The sequence below is a fragment of the Phalacrocorax aristotelis genome, chromosome 17 (genome assembly GCF_949628215.1).
Source record: "Phalacrocorax aristotelis chromosome 17, bGulAri2.1, whole genome shotgun sequence".
In the NCBI taxonomy this organism is placed as follows: domain Eukaryota; kingdom Metazoa; phylum Chordata; class Aves; order Suliformes; family Phalacrocoracidae; genus Phalacrocorax; species Phalacrocorax aristotelis.
In genome coordinates, this window is record NC_134292.1 from 9,398,980 (window position 1) to 9,416,311 (window position 17,332).

The following is a 17,332-nucleotide window of genomic DNA, read 5'->3' on the forward strand; positions in this document are numbered from 1 at the left end:
GGCTCAACCCGGGTGCTGCCAGGGGCACGGTCACTGGTCCAGAGATAAAAGGGCAGTGCTTGCTGTGGGGCTCTTCCCAACAGATCATCCTGATGCCTTCTGGAAGGCGTTTGCCAGGTTTATGGAGAGGTTTCTTTCCTGCCTCTTACATACCCATGAGGGGGGGAAAAAAAGAAGCTCAATTCTACTGAGTACATGATAGACCTGATTTAAAGTTATGACAAAATATTTAGATTAAAAGGAATGGAATAACATTATTCTACCATTTTGCCCACACAGTGATTTCCTAGGTACACAGAGTAAATCACAGCATGCAGTCTGCTGGGAAAGTAATTTAAAAAAAGAAAAAAAAAAAACCTTGCAATTTGATGATAAATCTTTTTTTTCAGCTGCCTGGGTCTAGAAACAGCTTCTTCCTGAAGAGGAGCTCTTCTGCTCCAGCTCCATCGGGGCTGGGCATGCCCTAGGGCTTGCCCTTTGCCTGGCCATGAGCTAAGGGAAAAGGGTTGTGGTTAGGAAGGCGACCCTGTGCTGGGGTGAGGGTGGGCTTGGTGCTGGGGGAAAGGGCTGTTCTGGCGTGCCCTCTGTGACACAAATAGTCAGTATTTGGCTTTTCAATGGGCAGTGCCTTTTGTGCCTCTGGCAATGGGGACACAGGAGTCATCCAGAGAGTGGAAACCCTTCAGCTCTGGAATGTCTAGACCTAGCAGCAAGGCCTGAAATATTTAAGAATAGGTAAATCATTGGGCTTTCCAGCCCCTGTAGTCAAAGTGGCTTTGAGGAAGTGCCTTGCTAACTCCCCCTTTTTTTCCTTCCTCTTGCTTAGGGTATGCTGGTGGAAGGCCCACCCGGTCCCGAAGGCCCAGCAGTGAGTGGCATTTTGTCTACACCTTGTACTGAAGGATGTGTGCGGCTCCAGGGCACTGGATGCATGTGGAGAGCTCAGCACACAGCTGTTCTCGGGATCTATTGCTTCCATATGCCATGCATGTGTATAGAGCGCTTCGGGGTCGATTTTCTGGTGCAAAAATAAACAGAAATCTCTAATTCTTTTCCTGCTCATTGTACAAATATGTTACAAATAATAACACATTTTCCTTTTGTGGCTTATTTTTTCCTATCTTTTTTATGCTAGGGCCTTCCAGGACCTCCGGGACCAACTGGACCCGTGGGCTTAATGGGTGACCCTGGGGAGAGAGTGAGTACCCGTGTTTTTCCCCTCTTTGGCTGAAGCCTTGGGTTGTTTTGTGCATGCAAAGCAGGACTGTCGTGTATCACTGGAACCCTAAAATACCGCTCATCCTGAAGTAGCAGTTTCCTCTGAGTCAGCCCCAAAAGGAGCTTATGGTAGGGTGCAGGGCAGACCTTTGCATCCGGGGGCAAAGGGCTGGGGAACAGCCATGCTGGTCAAATATATTAAGCAGTTTTCTCCAGGCTAAAACTATGAGTAAGGCTGACAAACCCTCTGCTCTCTGTTTGCACCCTCTGGCACATGGCTGGTCATCCCAGTGCGGGAACTGGGCTGTGGTACTGGGAAAACAGGGTAAGCGAACACACAGAATAGCTCCTAGCACGGTAAGGTGAAGTTCAGCGGTGATTCTGCGTCCTCGTTCCAGCTGGTGTCGCGAGGCCTGGTAGAGGGTTTGTTTTTGTTTGGGTCCAGGATGGTGCCAGGGTCACACCAGCGCCCCTGCTGCGGGTCTTTCCTTTCACTTGCTTTGTGTCCAAGGCTGCTCCTGGTGGGAAGGTGGCTCTTGTGCAGCACCTCGCCTTGTCCGTAGGTGGATTACCGGTCTGTAGCAGCAAGCACTAGAGACTGATCTGTGTGCTTCAGCAATGCAGTCACTTAGGTTTTGCATGTCTGGCTTTGACATTACTTTAAATCACTTTTGTCCCTAGCAGCCACTGTCTGCAGAGGCCTCCAGCTTCGGGGTGTCTCATCGAAGGCAGCTGCTCCCAAGCACTTTTGTGGACTGTGACCACAAATCCCATAGTTTAGCACCATCCTTTGGTCAGAGTTGCATGTTTATTCATTATGGCTGAGTCCTCACCTGAGGTCAGGGATAACCTGTGTTTTGGGAGCTGCTGAACTTGAGCCTCGGGTCAGTAAGTGGTGCACAAGCCCTGTTTGAGCGGCGATCTCCGTACTTGGCAATGCAGAACGTTAAAGCCCGCTCTCCTCACACCTTGAGTCGAGTCTCTGAAATGATCCTCATACCAATACACACCTCATTTGCTTGTTTTGTACCCACAGTTCATGCCTATTCCCCCTCCCTGGCAGAGGCAGCCAGGCAAGCGGGTGCCCATGCACAGCTGCCTGGGCAGATGGGGACCGGGTGCAGCTCCCAGCCCTGCACCCAGCGGGAATTTTGGCCTGACATCTAGTGGAAGATTCACCATAGCACAGACAGGCTCTGGCTTTGCACAGGGACCGAGGTGGGATCAGCCTTGACTGCCAGAGCAGCTTGGTTTGGGTCTGAAACTAGAGAAGTGCACGCAGCGCCCTGAAGCATTACTGGTTTGGGTGATGGAGCACCAAAATCAGGGCTGTGCTGGCAGGAGAAGAGCAGGTCCTGTCTCAGTGCAGCCCAGCAGAGCGGCGTGTGGGGCTGCAGGCTGGTGCAGCAGGGGCACAGGGAGACACGTACCAGCAGCAGTCGTCTCGCATGAGTAAATTCATTGATTTCAGCAGATTTTTGTGAGCAAAACAAACGGAGCTTAGAGCTTGGCACTGTCTCGGTGCCTTGGCACATCTTGAGGTTGAGTGCAATCAAATGTGCTTTCAAGATAGCTCCCAGTGTGCTGCTTTTTCGTCCGGGGAGCAGGGCTCCCAGCAGCCCTGATGCCAGCCTCCACCTGTGGCTCGCTGTGGCCTAAGGCATCCCAACAGTCCTGCTAGCAAAAAGGGCAAAAATTGTGCCTGCAGGTAGGTTTCTGCAGACAGGCTTGACTGGAGGTCTGGTTTTCCAGAGTTTCTCCTGGAAAGCGCTGGAGGGAGGAGAGCGGCAGTGACGCAGATCGCGGGAGACGCGCCTGAACAGGCAGCGTCCCGCTGCTGTCAGTGCTGTCACCCAGCAAAGGCAGCCCGCCCTTCCGAGGGAGGGAGCGCTGATCAGCAAACGCTTCCCTAACCTGATCGCTGCGGTCCTGAGCACGTTTTTCTGGCAGATAAGGCAGCCCGTTACCCATGGCAGGCTCACGTGCACCGCAGCATCCTCCGCCGATCCAGCAGTTGGTTTCCAGGGGGGGAAACCGCATCCCAGTTGCCCAAGCAGGATAAGCCGGGGTGGCCCAGGCTCTCTGTGTTTGTAGGGCTTCCTACTCTGCTGGCAGATTTTGGTTCAGTTCTGCCCAGACAAGGTAGGAAAAGCTGATGACCAGGTTTAAACAGGAAGATCTGGACAGATAAGGGGTCTTGTTTTCTTCTGATGTGCATCTTAGCACAGCTAATTGCTGCAACTGCTGCTAAGGATTCATGTTGTGGCCTTGCTTATCTCTTTTTTCAAACTTTCTTTTTTGTCTTAATTGAGTAACGTAAGACCCAGAAAGAATAGGAGAGAGAATTAAACCCGTTGCAGAGGATCAGGACAAGATCTCTGTGCTACCGAGGACCTCACCTTGGCCTCGTTTTTAACACCGGAGTGATGCCAGAGGTTTGCTGTGGCTTCCTCTGTGGTCGCCATCAGGTGTGCATCAAACCCTCTGGTTTTCATTTCTTCTTACTCTTGTCCTGGCTGCGGGCGCGGCAACACCAGCCGAGGCAGCTCTGGAAGCGACCAAGCACGGTTATACACCAGGACGCAGGAAGGGATGTATCAAAATATAACTACAGCAATTAGATAGGAAGGCTGAATGTTTTTCCCTAAGCCCTTTCTGGCCCTGCTCCTTGCACGGGTTAAGCGGAGGCTGAGCCACTGTTCTTTTAACTTGCAGAAGCCCTTTTTTAAGCTGGTGCTTACCCCTTCTGGTAAACAGTCCTGGACTTTTAAAATCCATCTGTGTTCCCTTTTCTGTCCTGTGTACCCCTGAGCTGTTGTCCTTCCCTAGCGCTGCCCTTGCTGTCATTCCCTCCCACCCATCGAGGTGGTTCCCTGTCCCACCTGCTCATCTGCAATAACCAAGAGGTGGGAAGCTGTCCCTCTGCACATCGGTGCTCTTCCAAATTACATCCCATGGGGGTGTATCTGGGACCCCCCGGCGCCTGGCTGCCTTCCCCGGGGGCACAGGCAGGAGGGGTTGCGTTCCCAGCGTTCCTGCCCGCTGCAGGACAAAGCAACCAGCTGGCTCCAAACCGTAATTATTCACCTCCCAGCCCGATGACTTTGATGTTGCAAAGTACAACCACAGAGAGAAATAAAATCATTGCTGGCCTGCACTGGGATGTCTGCTGCAGTTTTAAGGTATATTTGAGGAGATTACTTGGGTGTTGGGGCATTCTTGTGGCAATGACCCTAACCTGGGCCCTGGTTTGGTTTGGGGTTTGTTTGTTTGTTTTTAATTAAGGCTCTTTGCCTTGTTGATCCCTGGCTGGAGTCTGGTGGCTGCTGCGCTCCCGCATCCCCCCTGGAGCATTGCTGTAACGACCCCACCTCATTTACAGTCGTGGTGTATTTATTGGTTTTTGATGCAACAGTAATAACGTTACTTGTGTTTGTGACGTGACTGAGAACGAGAAGCCCTAACTGTGCTCCATCAATAGGTGCCTGCAACCTCAGAAAGTCAAAACACAGCTGTGGGCTCAGCTCACGGCCGGGAGCCAGGGCCACTGCTCAGAGAGGTGGGCTGAACCCTTGAGACACCTCAAGGCTCCTCCTGCACTACCCTGGCGGAAGGACCAAGGCAGGGCTCTGCATCCTTGGGTGTCAGACTTCATAGAGGATGGGCAAGGTCCCAGCAGTGGTTTGCATCTTGCAGTGGTATAGGATTAGTCAGGAGAGCTGTTTGGCTTCATCGGGCTCTTGGTGGGTCTTCATTCTGCGGGGGTCCTACACGCTTTCTCTTTTCCCCTTGAGTTGCTGCTTCTGCTCCAAAGAATTCGGTTGCCTGGCAGGCTGGATGCTGGCCCCGGTGACAAGGGAGTCTGCATCTCTGCCACTTGTCCGGGCAGATGGAGGCATTTGCTGGCCAGGCTCCTCTTGACCGGCCGTGCAAAGCCAATCAGCGGCAGACACACAGTCCCGGATGATGTTGCTCCACACACTGAAATGAAAGGCGTAATTTGCATTCTAGCACAGACGGCACATCCTGCTTTTCAAAGTGTCCAGAACAAAATGTAATACAACATACTGAGCATAGAGAAGTGATGAACTTGCAGAGGCAGGAACTGCAACTGTATTAAAATATTCCTTTTCAATTAGAGCATCTCCTCTTGTAATTTGTTTATTATTAACCCTGTGCATAGCTCATGATTTTACATGACGCTTATGTGTACAGTGAGGAACATTTCCTCTGCCTGCATCTGATAGAAAGACTTTTTATTTGCAATCGGGCAGGTGCACTGAATTAATATGCCAACAATATTCAGCTATGTTAATATTGGCCAACACTCATTTAGCTCTGTTTTATTCATCGTGCCAGTTTGTTCATTTATCCCAGTTATTTTACAATGCGAAGAAGAGCTTACATCACCGGCAAAGCTGCAGAGCAGCCTGTTTGTGGGAGGTTTCAGAGGACTCGTGTGGGGGGGAGGATGGTTTAGGATGACTTGGGCATGTTTCTTCGAGCAGTGGGAAGAAGAAAATATGGCACTTGGGAGACCAGAGAGCTATTTCATGGGAATGAAGAAAGTAGGAAAATGTGTTCCTTTGAACGAGATGAGCTGCAGCATTAGAGCAAACTGCAGCTCTGTCACTGACGGTGCGTTGGGAGTCTGGGGTGCCTGGGTGCTCTGGGCTTGGTCAGCATGTCTCTGGGGAAGGCTGGTCGCAAAGCAGTAGCTACATCTTCCAAGACCATACAGTCATTGCGTCCCAAAGGAGTTATGCCCCTGAGAACAGTTTAGCGTCTCAGAAGTGTAACAGAATCACAGAATCATTAAGGTTGGAAAAGACCTCTAGGATCATCAAGTCCAACCCCCAACACCCCCAGGGCTCCTAAACCATGTCCCCAAGTGCCACGTCTACATGTTTTTTGAACCCCACCAGGGATGGTGACTCCCCCACCTCTCTGGGCAGCCTGTTCCACGGCCTGACCACTCTTGCACTGAAGAAATTTTCCCTAATCTCCAGTCTAAACCTCCCCTGATGCAGCTTGAAGCTGTTTCTTCTCATCCTATAACTGGTGACTTGGGAGCAGAGACCAGCCCCCCCTCACTCCAGCCCCTCTCAGGCACTTGCAGAGAGCGAGAGGGGCTCCCCTCAGCCCCCTCTTCTCTCTTCTGTAAGGATCCCTGCAGTCCTTACTGGGCTTCTGAAAAGCTTGAGGTTTTCAGGGTGCCCTTTTTCCGTCAGATGACAAGCGCTGCCTTACCTAGAAGACCCCAGACACTGCAAGAAAGATCTTCTCTTGTGTAATTTTCTGACCAGGGCTGAACATGGCAGAAGAATAATCCTAGAGAGCGACACTTGAAGCAAATGCTGAGGCTCAGTACTGTGGGCTGTTGGGCACCGCTCTGTCTGTCACTGTCTCCTACTCGAGGAGCCTGAGCACCAACGCACCGAGGCTTCAGTTTCAACGTTCCCTTGAAATATTGCATTACTGTTTGCGCTTAGCATGGCATTTTAGAGCACTGCACCAAATGAAAGTTGAAGTCCCCGTCCCCAACTGCTATATATCAGCAAATCTCTATTTACATAATGAGAGTGACATAGATTTACACCAACTGAGAGTCTGGCGTGCTGCTTTTCTTAAAGGCATTCATGAATTTAAATTTATGAAGTGCTTTATGTGTTTGATTTTCCTCCATACTATTGCCCCCCGCTGCTCCAACCCCACAAGGGAAAAGACCTCACACACCCAACCTGAAACAAAAAGAGGCGTTTAAGTAGAAAAACATCGCATCAACATTTGTCAGGCAGAGTACACCCAGAGAGATAAACAAGCTCGTTCCTGATCCATCATACGCAGGACCGGAGTTAGAGGAGAAAGAGAGAGAGAGGGAAGAAAGTTTATTATATAAAATGAGTCTGGCTTAAAATATTTATTGTGCTTCTGCTCCAACAGATGGGACTGCCCTTTGCACCTCATCAGCGGAGTCAGGGACTCTGGTGTCAGCCAGACTAAGTAAACAGCATGAATGTAACATCATGAGCTTGTCTTGAAAAATGGATGGGCTGGTGCGTTACACAGTCTCCCTTTGGCGCTGAGGGAGCTGATGGTTGGGGTTTTTTTTTCTGATAAATCACTGGCTGCAGTGCTGTCTGCTGCAGCGCTGGGAGCAGTGTTGTTATTCCGGGCTGGTTGCGGTGCAGACCTTGTCCGCAGCACTGCTCTGCCCTGTAATTGCGGTGCAGGTCTGGCCACAGCCCGGCTGCAGCGATGCGCGGGCTGGGGCAGGGTGGAGCAGCGGCAGCTCTTCGCTCCCGCCCTGGTGCTGGGCTCTAATTTAGTGTCTGAAACTTTGGCTTGAATGGTTTGGGTTCCTTTTTAAGAGGGAGACGACAAAGGAAATGTGAAGTTGAACATGGCATAGAGGGAATGGATGAGGAGGGAGCAAAGATGGGAGATGCAAAGCGATGCACCAAGGTCCTGCTGAAAGGCAGTGGGGCAAGGATAACACACAAAATGTTTGTTTCATTGTTTTTCTTAAATGGTCTGATTTTTAGGGACTTTGTTACCTATTTCTTTTTCCGTCCTCCCTTTCCCACCTTTATCTACCTCCCTTTGCCTTGTGGGGTGAGCATGTGACTTTGGGGCAAGGTCTGGCTCTTCTGTGCCCCTGTAGCGTATCCATATATGTCTGTGACTTGTGGCAGGAGTTTATTTTTACTTTTGTTTGGTGTCTGCGTAGGCTGGAGGGCTTCAGGCAGGCTGAAGAGAGCGAGAGTTAACATACCTGGTTGTTGCCTGCCCTTCTAAGAGCTTTGGCCCTCCACAGATGGAGTTATTATGGTGTTTGCTAAATAGGGAATGTCCAAGTGCCTGTTGGCCAGACGGTCCTGTCTGTCTTGCCATGAAATGAGCACCGTGGCTCCTCTCAGCCTCACTGGGACGTGATCAAGTCACTCTTGCCTTCAGCTCCTTGAGCTGGTGTGAAAATTAGGCATGCACGCTGAGTAGTTGGATGTCATCCTCATTTGCACGTAGGACTGCTGGATGGATGTGCAAATTTGGGTTAACTTAAACTTTTTGCCAAGTACGCAGTTGGGAATACAAATAACCTATGGGCTGTCTTAGGAAAATTGGCCATATTTGATTATTTATAGCTTCATCAATAGATCTTTTACTGCATACTCTTTTCTTTAGTACAAGTTAAAGATACTCAACTGATGTTAATCAGTACAGCTCCATTGAGATCCTCAGAGTTCTGCTGATTTACAGCCACTGACAGGATCACTCCCTTGTAGATGGAAGTAGCCTCACAGGACCAAAAAAAAAAAAGACAGAAGAGGGAAAAATGGAATGACCCAAATGACTGAACACGTACAGAAACATATTTATCTTTCCACATTTCTGTCTTGCTGACCCGAGTTATGAATTTTCATATGCATTTTTAATAGGTTTTAACAGACCCAACTAAACATCGATTCCATTAACTTGGAATATTGCAGAGGCTTTTATTGCTTGCTGGAAAATTGCATATGGCAGACCCTGGAAATACGGGGGCCAGGATGTAAGAAAAGGAAATTACTAAGAAAAATTGTGTGTGCTCACGGATGTGCTTCCACAAATTTGCCGTAGCTTTGGGATGCTTACGTGCTCAGCGCCTGCCTGTCGAGACAGGGAACCTTCAGTATCGTGACATATGCATTTACAGCCATGCCTACTTATGTGTGGACATGACTAAAATGACGCTATAGAAGTTTATTTTTATTTCTTCTTCCTGTAGGGACCACCCGGTCGCCCAGGTCTTCCAGGAGCAGATGGTTTACCAGGACCACCAGGGACAATGCTTATGTTGCCTGTAAGTACAAGTGTAACTGAAAAAGCATTTAAACGAGTCGGGCTTCTTGGCTCTGCTGCTGCTTAGTGCCTGTTCTTGCAGAAGCCTCCCATCTCTTTTACACCAAGGACACCTTTTCCTTGGTATAAAAGATGGATCTGGATGGTTCCCTTTGTAAATTTACTTTTTGTAAAGCACTGTAACTTCTTCACTGGTCAAAAGCACAGGGGCAGGTAGGTTAAAATTTCCAGAAGTGATAAATAAGCATGTTTCTGACTGGGCATGGTGTTGGAGAGTGAAAGTCATGAAGAAGTGACTGAAGACACCTCTAAGGGGCCAACTTCCAGGCAGAACCCGTCCTCCTACAGTGAGGAACCTCTAACAGCTCTTCAAAGCAGGTGACAAAACTGTAAGCACCTGAACAAACTGGTCTCTTCTGATGACCAACGATTAATTTGCGTTGGGTTTTTTGTCCTACAAAAGGTAGCAAGTACAGAGTCAGCCTTCTTGGTCCTGGGATGCCAAAGGAATGGTTATATTTTGTGTCTGCTTTGATGTGAGAAAGCCCTAAGGAAACCAGATGCTGAAAATAAGTGGTGAGGTACCAAAGGGAAAGAGTCTTTAGTGAAAAACCACAGCACTCTTGTACGGGCTCCAAATGGTAGGGTGATACTTGTGTAGGTTCCTGGCAGGGTGCCTAGGACAGCCCGGGCCAAGTGCTCAACATGGAGCTTAGCTGGCCATTACAATACATTTGTTGGCCTCTACAGCAACCAATCATAGGCCTATAAATTGCATCTCTTTGAATATGCTTGCCAGGTTCGTGTGGTCATATACTTAGCGCCAACCAAGTGAAATGCAGAGGTGAAATGGAGGTGAAAGAGCTGTCCAAGTAGGTTCTGCAGCCTGGAGAGTCCTTCCTGCAAAACCCCAAACACACATGCAATTAAGGCAGGAGAAGGGTGTGTGTCCTGGAAAGCGGGCTTGTAGCTGTTGGGGGTGGACGAGGCAGAAGAAAACGTTAAACTCCTTCCCTTTCAAGCTTGGGAAAATAAAACATTAATGCTTGCGTTTTTTTTAAATCCTTTGTGTGCTGAAGGATCCTGGCTTGAACAATAAGCCAAACTGTTCTTTGAAGCACATTGCCACACTTGAGAAATACAGCCTTCATCCCCGGGCAAACAGGCAGCTACAACCAAATAACCTGACGCAACCCCATCTCCGGGGGTCTCCTGGCCAGCAGCATCCACACGGGGAATATCAGCCCTGTGAGAACTTTGCATTTCGTTCTGAACGGTGGCGTGTGAGGTCCTTACAGTTCAGAGCCTACAATCCCTCTTATTGTGCGCTACTTTGAGCTGGCAGAATTTGCTGCGCGGGTACGGACGTGGGAAACGATCGGTTTGTGCCCGTGAGCTGGGTGACCTGAGAGCACGATGGTTAATCGGATGGTCTGGAAGGGCGGTGATGGGGTTGGGTCGGTCATGCTGTGAAAGAGTTGTTTAGGAGTCAGGCTGGTCTGAGGACAGAGGAACAGCATCCCTGTGACCTGCTTTCTTTGTCTTGTTCCCATCAGTTCCGCTTTAGTGGAGGAGGAGATGCTGGCTCCAAAGGACCTCTCGTTTCAGCCCAGGAAGCCCAAGCCCAAGCCATCCTGCAGCAGGCCAGGGTAAGTGAAGGGAGGTGGGGATGCCTTTTGCAGCAGGTGCCCGAGAAAGAGGAGGAGGACCAGAATAAATGTGTCAGAGGAGATGGCTTCATACTGGTACCATCAGTGGTTCTGGTGGCGGTAACAGCCTCTCATCTGAGGTGGAATTGCCTGTGTGGCTTGAGGGGATGACGTCTGGATGACTTGGCCTTTAATAATGGCCAGCAGTAGGCCAGGCCCTAGAAACATGGTTTTAAATTGCCTACAGACCTTGGACCTTCTGCTGGTGCCAGTAGACATGGGCCTGGTGGCTTCAGTAGTGTTTGCTGTTTATGCCGACAGTTTTGGGAGTCTGTATGAACAGTTGCGGGATGTGCTGTAGGGGTTTTCTCTTTTTTTTCTTTTCCCTCCCCAGTAAAATGTAATAATTAAGTGTACATCACACCCAGCTCCACAAATCTCAACAGTTAGGCTGCAATCTTCTTGTTTTCTTTAATATATTTATTTGGGAATACGTGATGACTATCCATGCAACCTTTTTTCCTTGGATGACCTTACTGATCGATAACCAGATGATCCCTGGCGGTGTTTATTACATAGGCTGGTTGGTGAAACAAGATCGGCCATGCACATTCCCAGTACAACTCCTTCTCCTTGCCTAGATGTGCACCTTAGTGTATAAGGCTTCATATTCATCTGTTTAAAATAAAACTTAATTTCTAGCCAGTGCAGCTTTGAAATTTTTCTTCAAAAAGGGCTTCTATGAAGTTACATTTGATCATTGACACAAGAGGCACAATTACAGCCGAAAGGAACGCGTGGGGACCCCACGAGTGCCCTCCTGCTGTGTTTGCCCCGATCTTGCCCAGGAGGGACCAAATTCTGGCTGTAAGCACACCCTTGCGGTAAAGGGGAAAATATGAGGTAGTTTAGGGAGGCAGCTTGCGAAGGAACACAGCTTCGGAGGCACCGCTCCTCTCCCTGCCAGGTGCAATCATCCAGGGGCAGAGCTTAGGTGTGCTCCTCGGGTCCGAGGCCCACATCTGTCTGCAGCTGGGACGTGTGCCTTGGACGCAGCTGGTCTGTTATTCAGAGCTGTTGGCGGTCACTTTAGCGCAGGCTTTTTGGGCTGGTCTACTGAAATAGGCTAAAAAGCAATTTATTTCACCCTTGAGTGAAGAAAAGTCCACTGAGGTCTCTGCCCAGCTGGGCGGCACATGCCCCTTTTAGGCTTATAAAGGGTGTTTTGGCTTATCTGGGGCTGTTGTGGTTCCTGTCCGACTCCCCTTCTACAAGGGGTTTGATTTTATACATATTCCAGCAGAGTACAGGGCCCGGATGCCACCAGCCACTGCATTTTCCTGTCCATTAACCTTGCTCTGAGAATAATATGGTGGATTATGTTTCTGGTGTTAACTTGTCAGTCTTAATTTCAAGGCAGCCTATAATTTTTCCATCAGCATTTCAATTTGCTGGGAAATAGGGACTTTGACCAGATGAGCATTTCATGAGAAGCATCTGCTTTCTCAGACTCTGTTTTTGTTCTCTTTTTTTTTTTTTTCCTGCCTGTTGAAAGTTGTGACTGTTATGAAAAACCAAAGAACCTCCCTCCCCTCACTCAAAGTCCCTTTTCTCTAGTTTTTTTTAATTTTCAGGTTTGGAGGAAAATTTAAAAACCAAATAAATCCTGGGTGACTTTTGGGCTGTGGATGAAATGTTGAATATTTCAATAAAGGAGAAAATCAGTTTCTTGGTTACCTTCTACCTATTGTCAGTCAATTTCTGCTAAAAAAACCTGATACCAAAGCAGAAAGGGAAATAAATGACTTTTTTTTTTTTTTTGTGGGGAAGTTACAGGATATGGCAGGAATGGAAAAGGAGTCCTGCAGGGGAGAGAATATCTTCTTTCCTTTTTTTGAGTTTATTTTTTCTTATAATTGTTGCTAATTGCATTATTAGCTTGATTTATTGCCTTAAAATTTAAATTTGATTAGACACCGAACATGTCCCAGCCGGCAGCGTTTCAGAGCATCTCGCTTTTAAATGGGGTGCTGTAAAAAGATGCCACAAAATCTAGCATTTGTGCAATATTTATGCCGTTCCAAGTCCAATCACGGGTAGATTTTAATTACTGGAGTACACAGATAATTACAACTCTTTTAAAGTGTTGAATTGTCATGAGGGAACAAATTGTCCGAGTGATGTTTTAAAGCGCGGACCAGCCCCATTACCCGCTGTGGAAATTAGTGACTTGATGCATGGTTACATGACTCCTTAATTATTGAGCTAAAAGCCCCCTGTTGCAAGTAGAATTGTCATTTTGTTTGCAGGATGTTAAACAGTAAAGTAACCAAAAACAAAAGGAAGAATATCCTCCAAAATTGAACTCCAAGGATTATAAATTAAAAATCCTCCTAAACTGAACCGGGATCATAAATATATGAGAACAAACCCCTGTAGCATCTCCAGACACAGTTTTGACATTTACCTTCAATGATTTGTTGCCAAAAGCTTCCATTCTATTGTGTCTCTGCGTGATGATGGAAAAGGAGATCTGACCTGCAGAGGCAGATTCTCATTTGGTTTAAATGCAGGTAACTCCTCGCCCCTCCATCTGCCCCGGGTCTGGGCCAGGGTGCGTTTCTACGTGTCGATACGGGGGGTTTGTCCTTCATGTGCTGAGCGGGGGTACGGGGGGAGGGTGCCTGCGGGCAGGCGGGGTGTAGGTCCGTGTGGGTCTCAGCCGACCCACGCACCGTCCAGGGGCTTTGCCCATTTGGGGATGCAGAAAGGAGTTGGAGGGGCAGCAGGTTAGACCATCTTGGGTAAATTGGCTGAGGGTATGGACATTGCTCCGGGGACTGGCGGTTCTCGGAGAGAACGTGTGGCTGGTGGCACGATGGTGGCTTTGCCCCAGTGAGACACCAACTGAGCAGCGTTTCTCTTTCTGTTGCAGCTGGCGCTGAGAGGACCAGCGGGTCCGATGGGTCTGACGGGGCGGCCGGGCCCCATGGTAAGTGAACGGGCGAGCAAGGACGGAGCAGACCCGGCTGCCGTTGGCTCTGTGGATGCTCCGGCTTACCTGCCTGAATGGCTCTTTCTTAACATGGTATGAATCTTCCTCCTGGCTCTGTTGTGGAAAAATGTATAAATCATATTCTCTGTCCAAAGGGACCCCCGGGCAGTGGAGGACTAAAGGGAGAAGCTGGAGAAATGGGACCTCAGGTGAGCATGGGCAAATTGGGTGACCGGGGGGATCTGGGGGAAGCGAACGCATGGGGCAACCCGTCCTGCTCTAGAGGCTGTTGTGAAGGAGCGATTCAGCAATCCTGTGCCAGCTGAAAGTAGGAAGGTGTGGGAACATCTGTTTTGCATATAAATGTCCCTTCAAGTATCCAAATGCAGACTCGAGACATAATTTTCAGCCAATGGTGTAAAATTCTGCAGGTGGTAGTCCTTTCCTGCAAAGACATCCGCAGAGAAGTCCTGTGAATACGAGATGGGTTGGAGTGTGGGGAGTTTGCTAACACTCAGGAAATTGTTCTTCTAAGCAATAAATCCTGCGTTAAGGGAAAGTTCCCATTTTCTAATGGTGGGGGAGGTGACTTGTCTCCACCCCGCGGAGCTGCTTGCAGGGCAAAAGCTTCCTCACGGATGAACGCATGCAATTCTTGTCCAGAGGTGCTCAGTCCTGAGCCTTTCCTGTGTATTTTGAACCACGGGCTCTGCCTGAGGGGTTCGCATCCCATTTCATGGCCTTGGTGACCCTGCCAGCCCCAGCAGCACCTGACCTGTGATGCCAGCAAGTGCTGGGTCTGTCTGTCATGCCTTTGGGTGATGGCTTTTCTTCTTCTCTCCTTGCTGCCTTGCAGGGTCCACGAGGCATCCAGGGTCCTCCCGGTCCAGCAGGAAAACCAGGCCGCAGGGTGAGTGTCCTGGGAGCTGCACTGATGGCTGCATTAACTACAGTTTCTGCTAGAAGTTTTTTCTGCTGCCAATTTCTGAGCACCAAGAGCGTTGCACAAGAGCAGGCTGGCAGCCAGCCGGTGGCTTGTCCAGGACCATTCCGTCCATCTGGGCAGACACAAATGAGGCTGAGAGTCAAAAGCTGGGCAGTATAAGAAGAACTGCAAGTCCACACTTCCCACTTTTTTGTCTTAATTCTTTTTATTTTTTTCTTTCGCTCTGTGGCCTTGAGGGTGTAGCTGCATAAATGCCCTGGGCTGGTTTGGACAGTCCCCAAGTCTCAGTAGCGCGTGAGGAGGATACGCCAGTATCTCCACATACTCCAGATACAGACTCCAGTCCCTGGAGGGGTTCTGGAGCTGGTATTTCATGCTCCCTTGCTCTGTTGACATCCCCGATGCTGATTTTTATTTTGCTCCATCCTCTGGCTTGTTGTGATTTGGCTTGCCAGAAGAAGAAACAAGGTGGTGTTGTGTGACCCGCTTCTGGCTTTCTTAAAAAAAAAAATTATCTCATTTCAATTTGTGGACATCGTCATTAGCATATCTTAAAATGTGCTGGAAGATAATTATTTCAAATTAAAATCAATGACCGTGTCCCAGCATCCCACGTAGCGAAGCAGCCTTGCTGCCATTTGTCTCACACCCCTCATTAGCGCCCGGCTGAGCCTGGGATGCTGCTTCAAAAACAGACCAGCCTTTTTCCCCTCTCCAGGGGAAGCTGCTCCCCAGCAGGCAAGCTCCGACTTAAAACTTCACTCGGCCGCAGACCAAAGAGCAGATGTCCCTGCGGTCCTGCCTTACCCCTTTGTGTTTGACTTTGCTTCTCTCTGTTGCAGGGACGAGCTGGCAGCGACGGTGCCCGGGGAATGCCGGGCCAGACGGGACCAAAGGTAGTACCACGTATTTGTGTGCTTTTGGCATCTGCATCTGCTTTTTAGTGAGCGTGAACTGAGGCACCCTTGGCAGAAGGAGCCCGCCTTGCTTGGAGGAGGTTGTTGAAATGGTCCAGCGACTCCTGTGAAGTCATGGGCTCCGCTTTTGGGAGAGGGAATTGAAACACATACCTACAGGGTAGAACAGCAATCTTTCTTTTCCTTCTTTAAATTGCTGTATCCTCTTAAGAATGAAATATGCTCCCTTGGCTGCAGTTGTAGAACAAATACTTTGGAATCCCAATTACGAAAAACAAACATGAATGAGTGGTTGGAAACGTCTTAAAATATAACTACCAAAAAAATTACCTATTAACTGGGCGAGGAATTGTAAAAGGCGTGGTGAGGAATTTTAATGCCCTCTATTTTTATTTGAGACAAAATCCCTTCATTCAGCTGTGATCTGCTGGTATTATCAAGCAAGAAAGAAGCTGTTCTGCTGAAATTGAATGTAGAGAAAGTTTGCTCAGGGAATCATGTATTAGAAGGTGTAAGTACTTTATTACATAGGTTCTTAAAGCTGGAACAGATGGGGGTGGGGCTGATACAGAGACAGGAGACTGCAAATCATTTATCCAGTAAAGCGCTTTAATGAGCGTCGACTGCCCTCAAAGGGGTGGATGCCAGCGAAGAAGGGAAACCAGAATAACGAGCAGTGCTGGGAAGGAGAAGGAAATTTGCTGCGAGCAGAGACAGAGCGATGCTCTAGGACGTGCCGAAAGGGAAGAGCTGTCTGTTACCTTGGGTGCGCCTTGGCCAGCCTTGGCCAGACCGATCTGTCCTCCAATCTGCTCAGGTGTAATCGACTTTCTTTTTCTTGCTAACAGGTAAAGGATTTGTGGAAGGGAGGAGCTGATACTATTTGCCCATACCATTAGCACGTGAAAATATAAGTGGCTTCACCTCTTTACAGAGAAAAAGGGTCTTTTCTACCTACTGGGTGGTGCTCGCTGCCTTCTGCCCTGGGCATTAGGAGATGGTGTCACCCATGATTTGCAAATACCCCTTTGTCTTTTCTCTTTTCCAAAGAGTTGAGGCTTTTGGGAAAAGGCTGTCTCCATGCATTCCTGTCCCTGTTTCCCCACGGAACACAGCAGACTGGAACAGGGCACAAGTTTGGAGAGAAACCCTATTGCAGCTTGCCATGGTGCACCATGATCTCTCCACATACGGACCCCGAGCAGCTGCGTGGGCATGGGTGAAGCCCCGTGAAGGCAGGCTTCTACCACTTGCCTTCTCTAGGACTAATGGAGTTTTGCTTTTTCTTCCTCCATGTGTATTTTTCAACGTTGCCCATTTCCTTTGGGAGCATCCAGGGACCTGGGCAGGGGACATGAGGAGCGCACTTAGGGGACGTTCGCACGGTCATTTGCAGGCAGGTGCTGGCAAGCGCTGCCTGAGCTCTGCCAGCGTGAGGTTGTGTGGCTTTCTCAACACGGTGCCAAGTGCAGATTAACACACCCAGCCTTTTAGCAGAGCTCATTATTTTGGGCTTGGCGTCATGCTCCCCAGAAGGATGCCCAGAGCTCTGTTTGGCCCAGAGCTGCATTTAGAGCAGGAAGCAGTGGCAGGAGCTCCTGGAGATGTGTAAGAAAAGAGGTATGCAGGGAGCCATCCTTGCCTTGGTTTGCCTTCCCAGTATCTGTAGTTCGGGACTATAGATCCCCTGTGCATCTCACAGCGCCTGCTCAGGCTGGGGTCGGGCAGAGCGGGCTGCTCTTGGCAGGGTAGCTTAGAGATGCCC

General features: G+C 49.1%; 1 protein-coding gene across 2 annotated transcripts in view; it reads left to right on the plus strand.

The window, feature by feature from the left end:
* The window catches only part of COL5A1 (collagen type V alpha 1 chain), a 160,034-nt gene that overhangs the window by 82,762 nt on the left and 59,940 nt on the right, over positions 1–17,332 (plus strand). For both annotated transcript variants that reach the window (XM_075112369.1, XM_075112370.1), the window contains exons 10-17: positions 827–868; positions 1,136–1,198; positions 8,987–9,061; positions 10,617–10,709; positions 13,645–13,701; positions 13,860–13,913; positions 14,561–14,614; positions 15,493–15,546. In XM_075112369.1, coding sequence (XP_074968470.1) covers positions 827–868; positions 1,136–1,198; positions 8,987–9,061; positions 10,617–10,709; positions 13,645–13,701; positions 13,860–13,913; positions 14,561–14,614; positions 15,493–15,546 — 492 coding nt within the window. The remainder of the gene's footprint in view (positions 1–826; positions 869–1,135; positions 1,199–8,986; positions 9,062–10,616; positions 10,710–13,644; positions 13,702–13,859; positions 13,914–14,560; positions 14,615–15,492; positions 15,547–17,332) is intronic.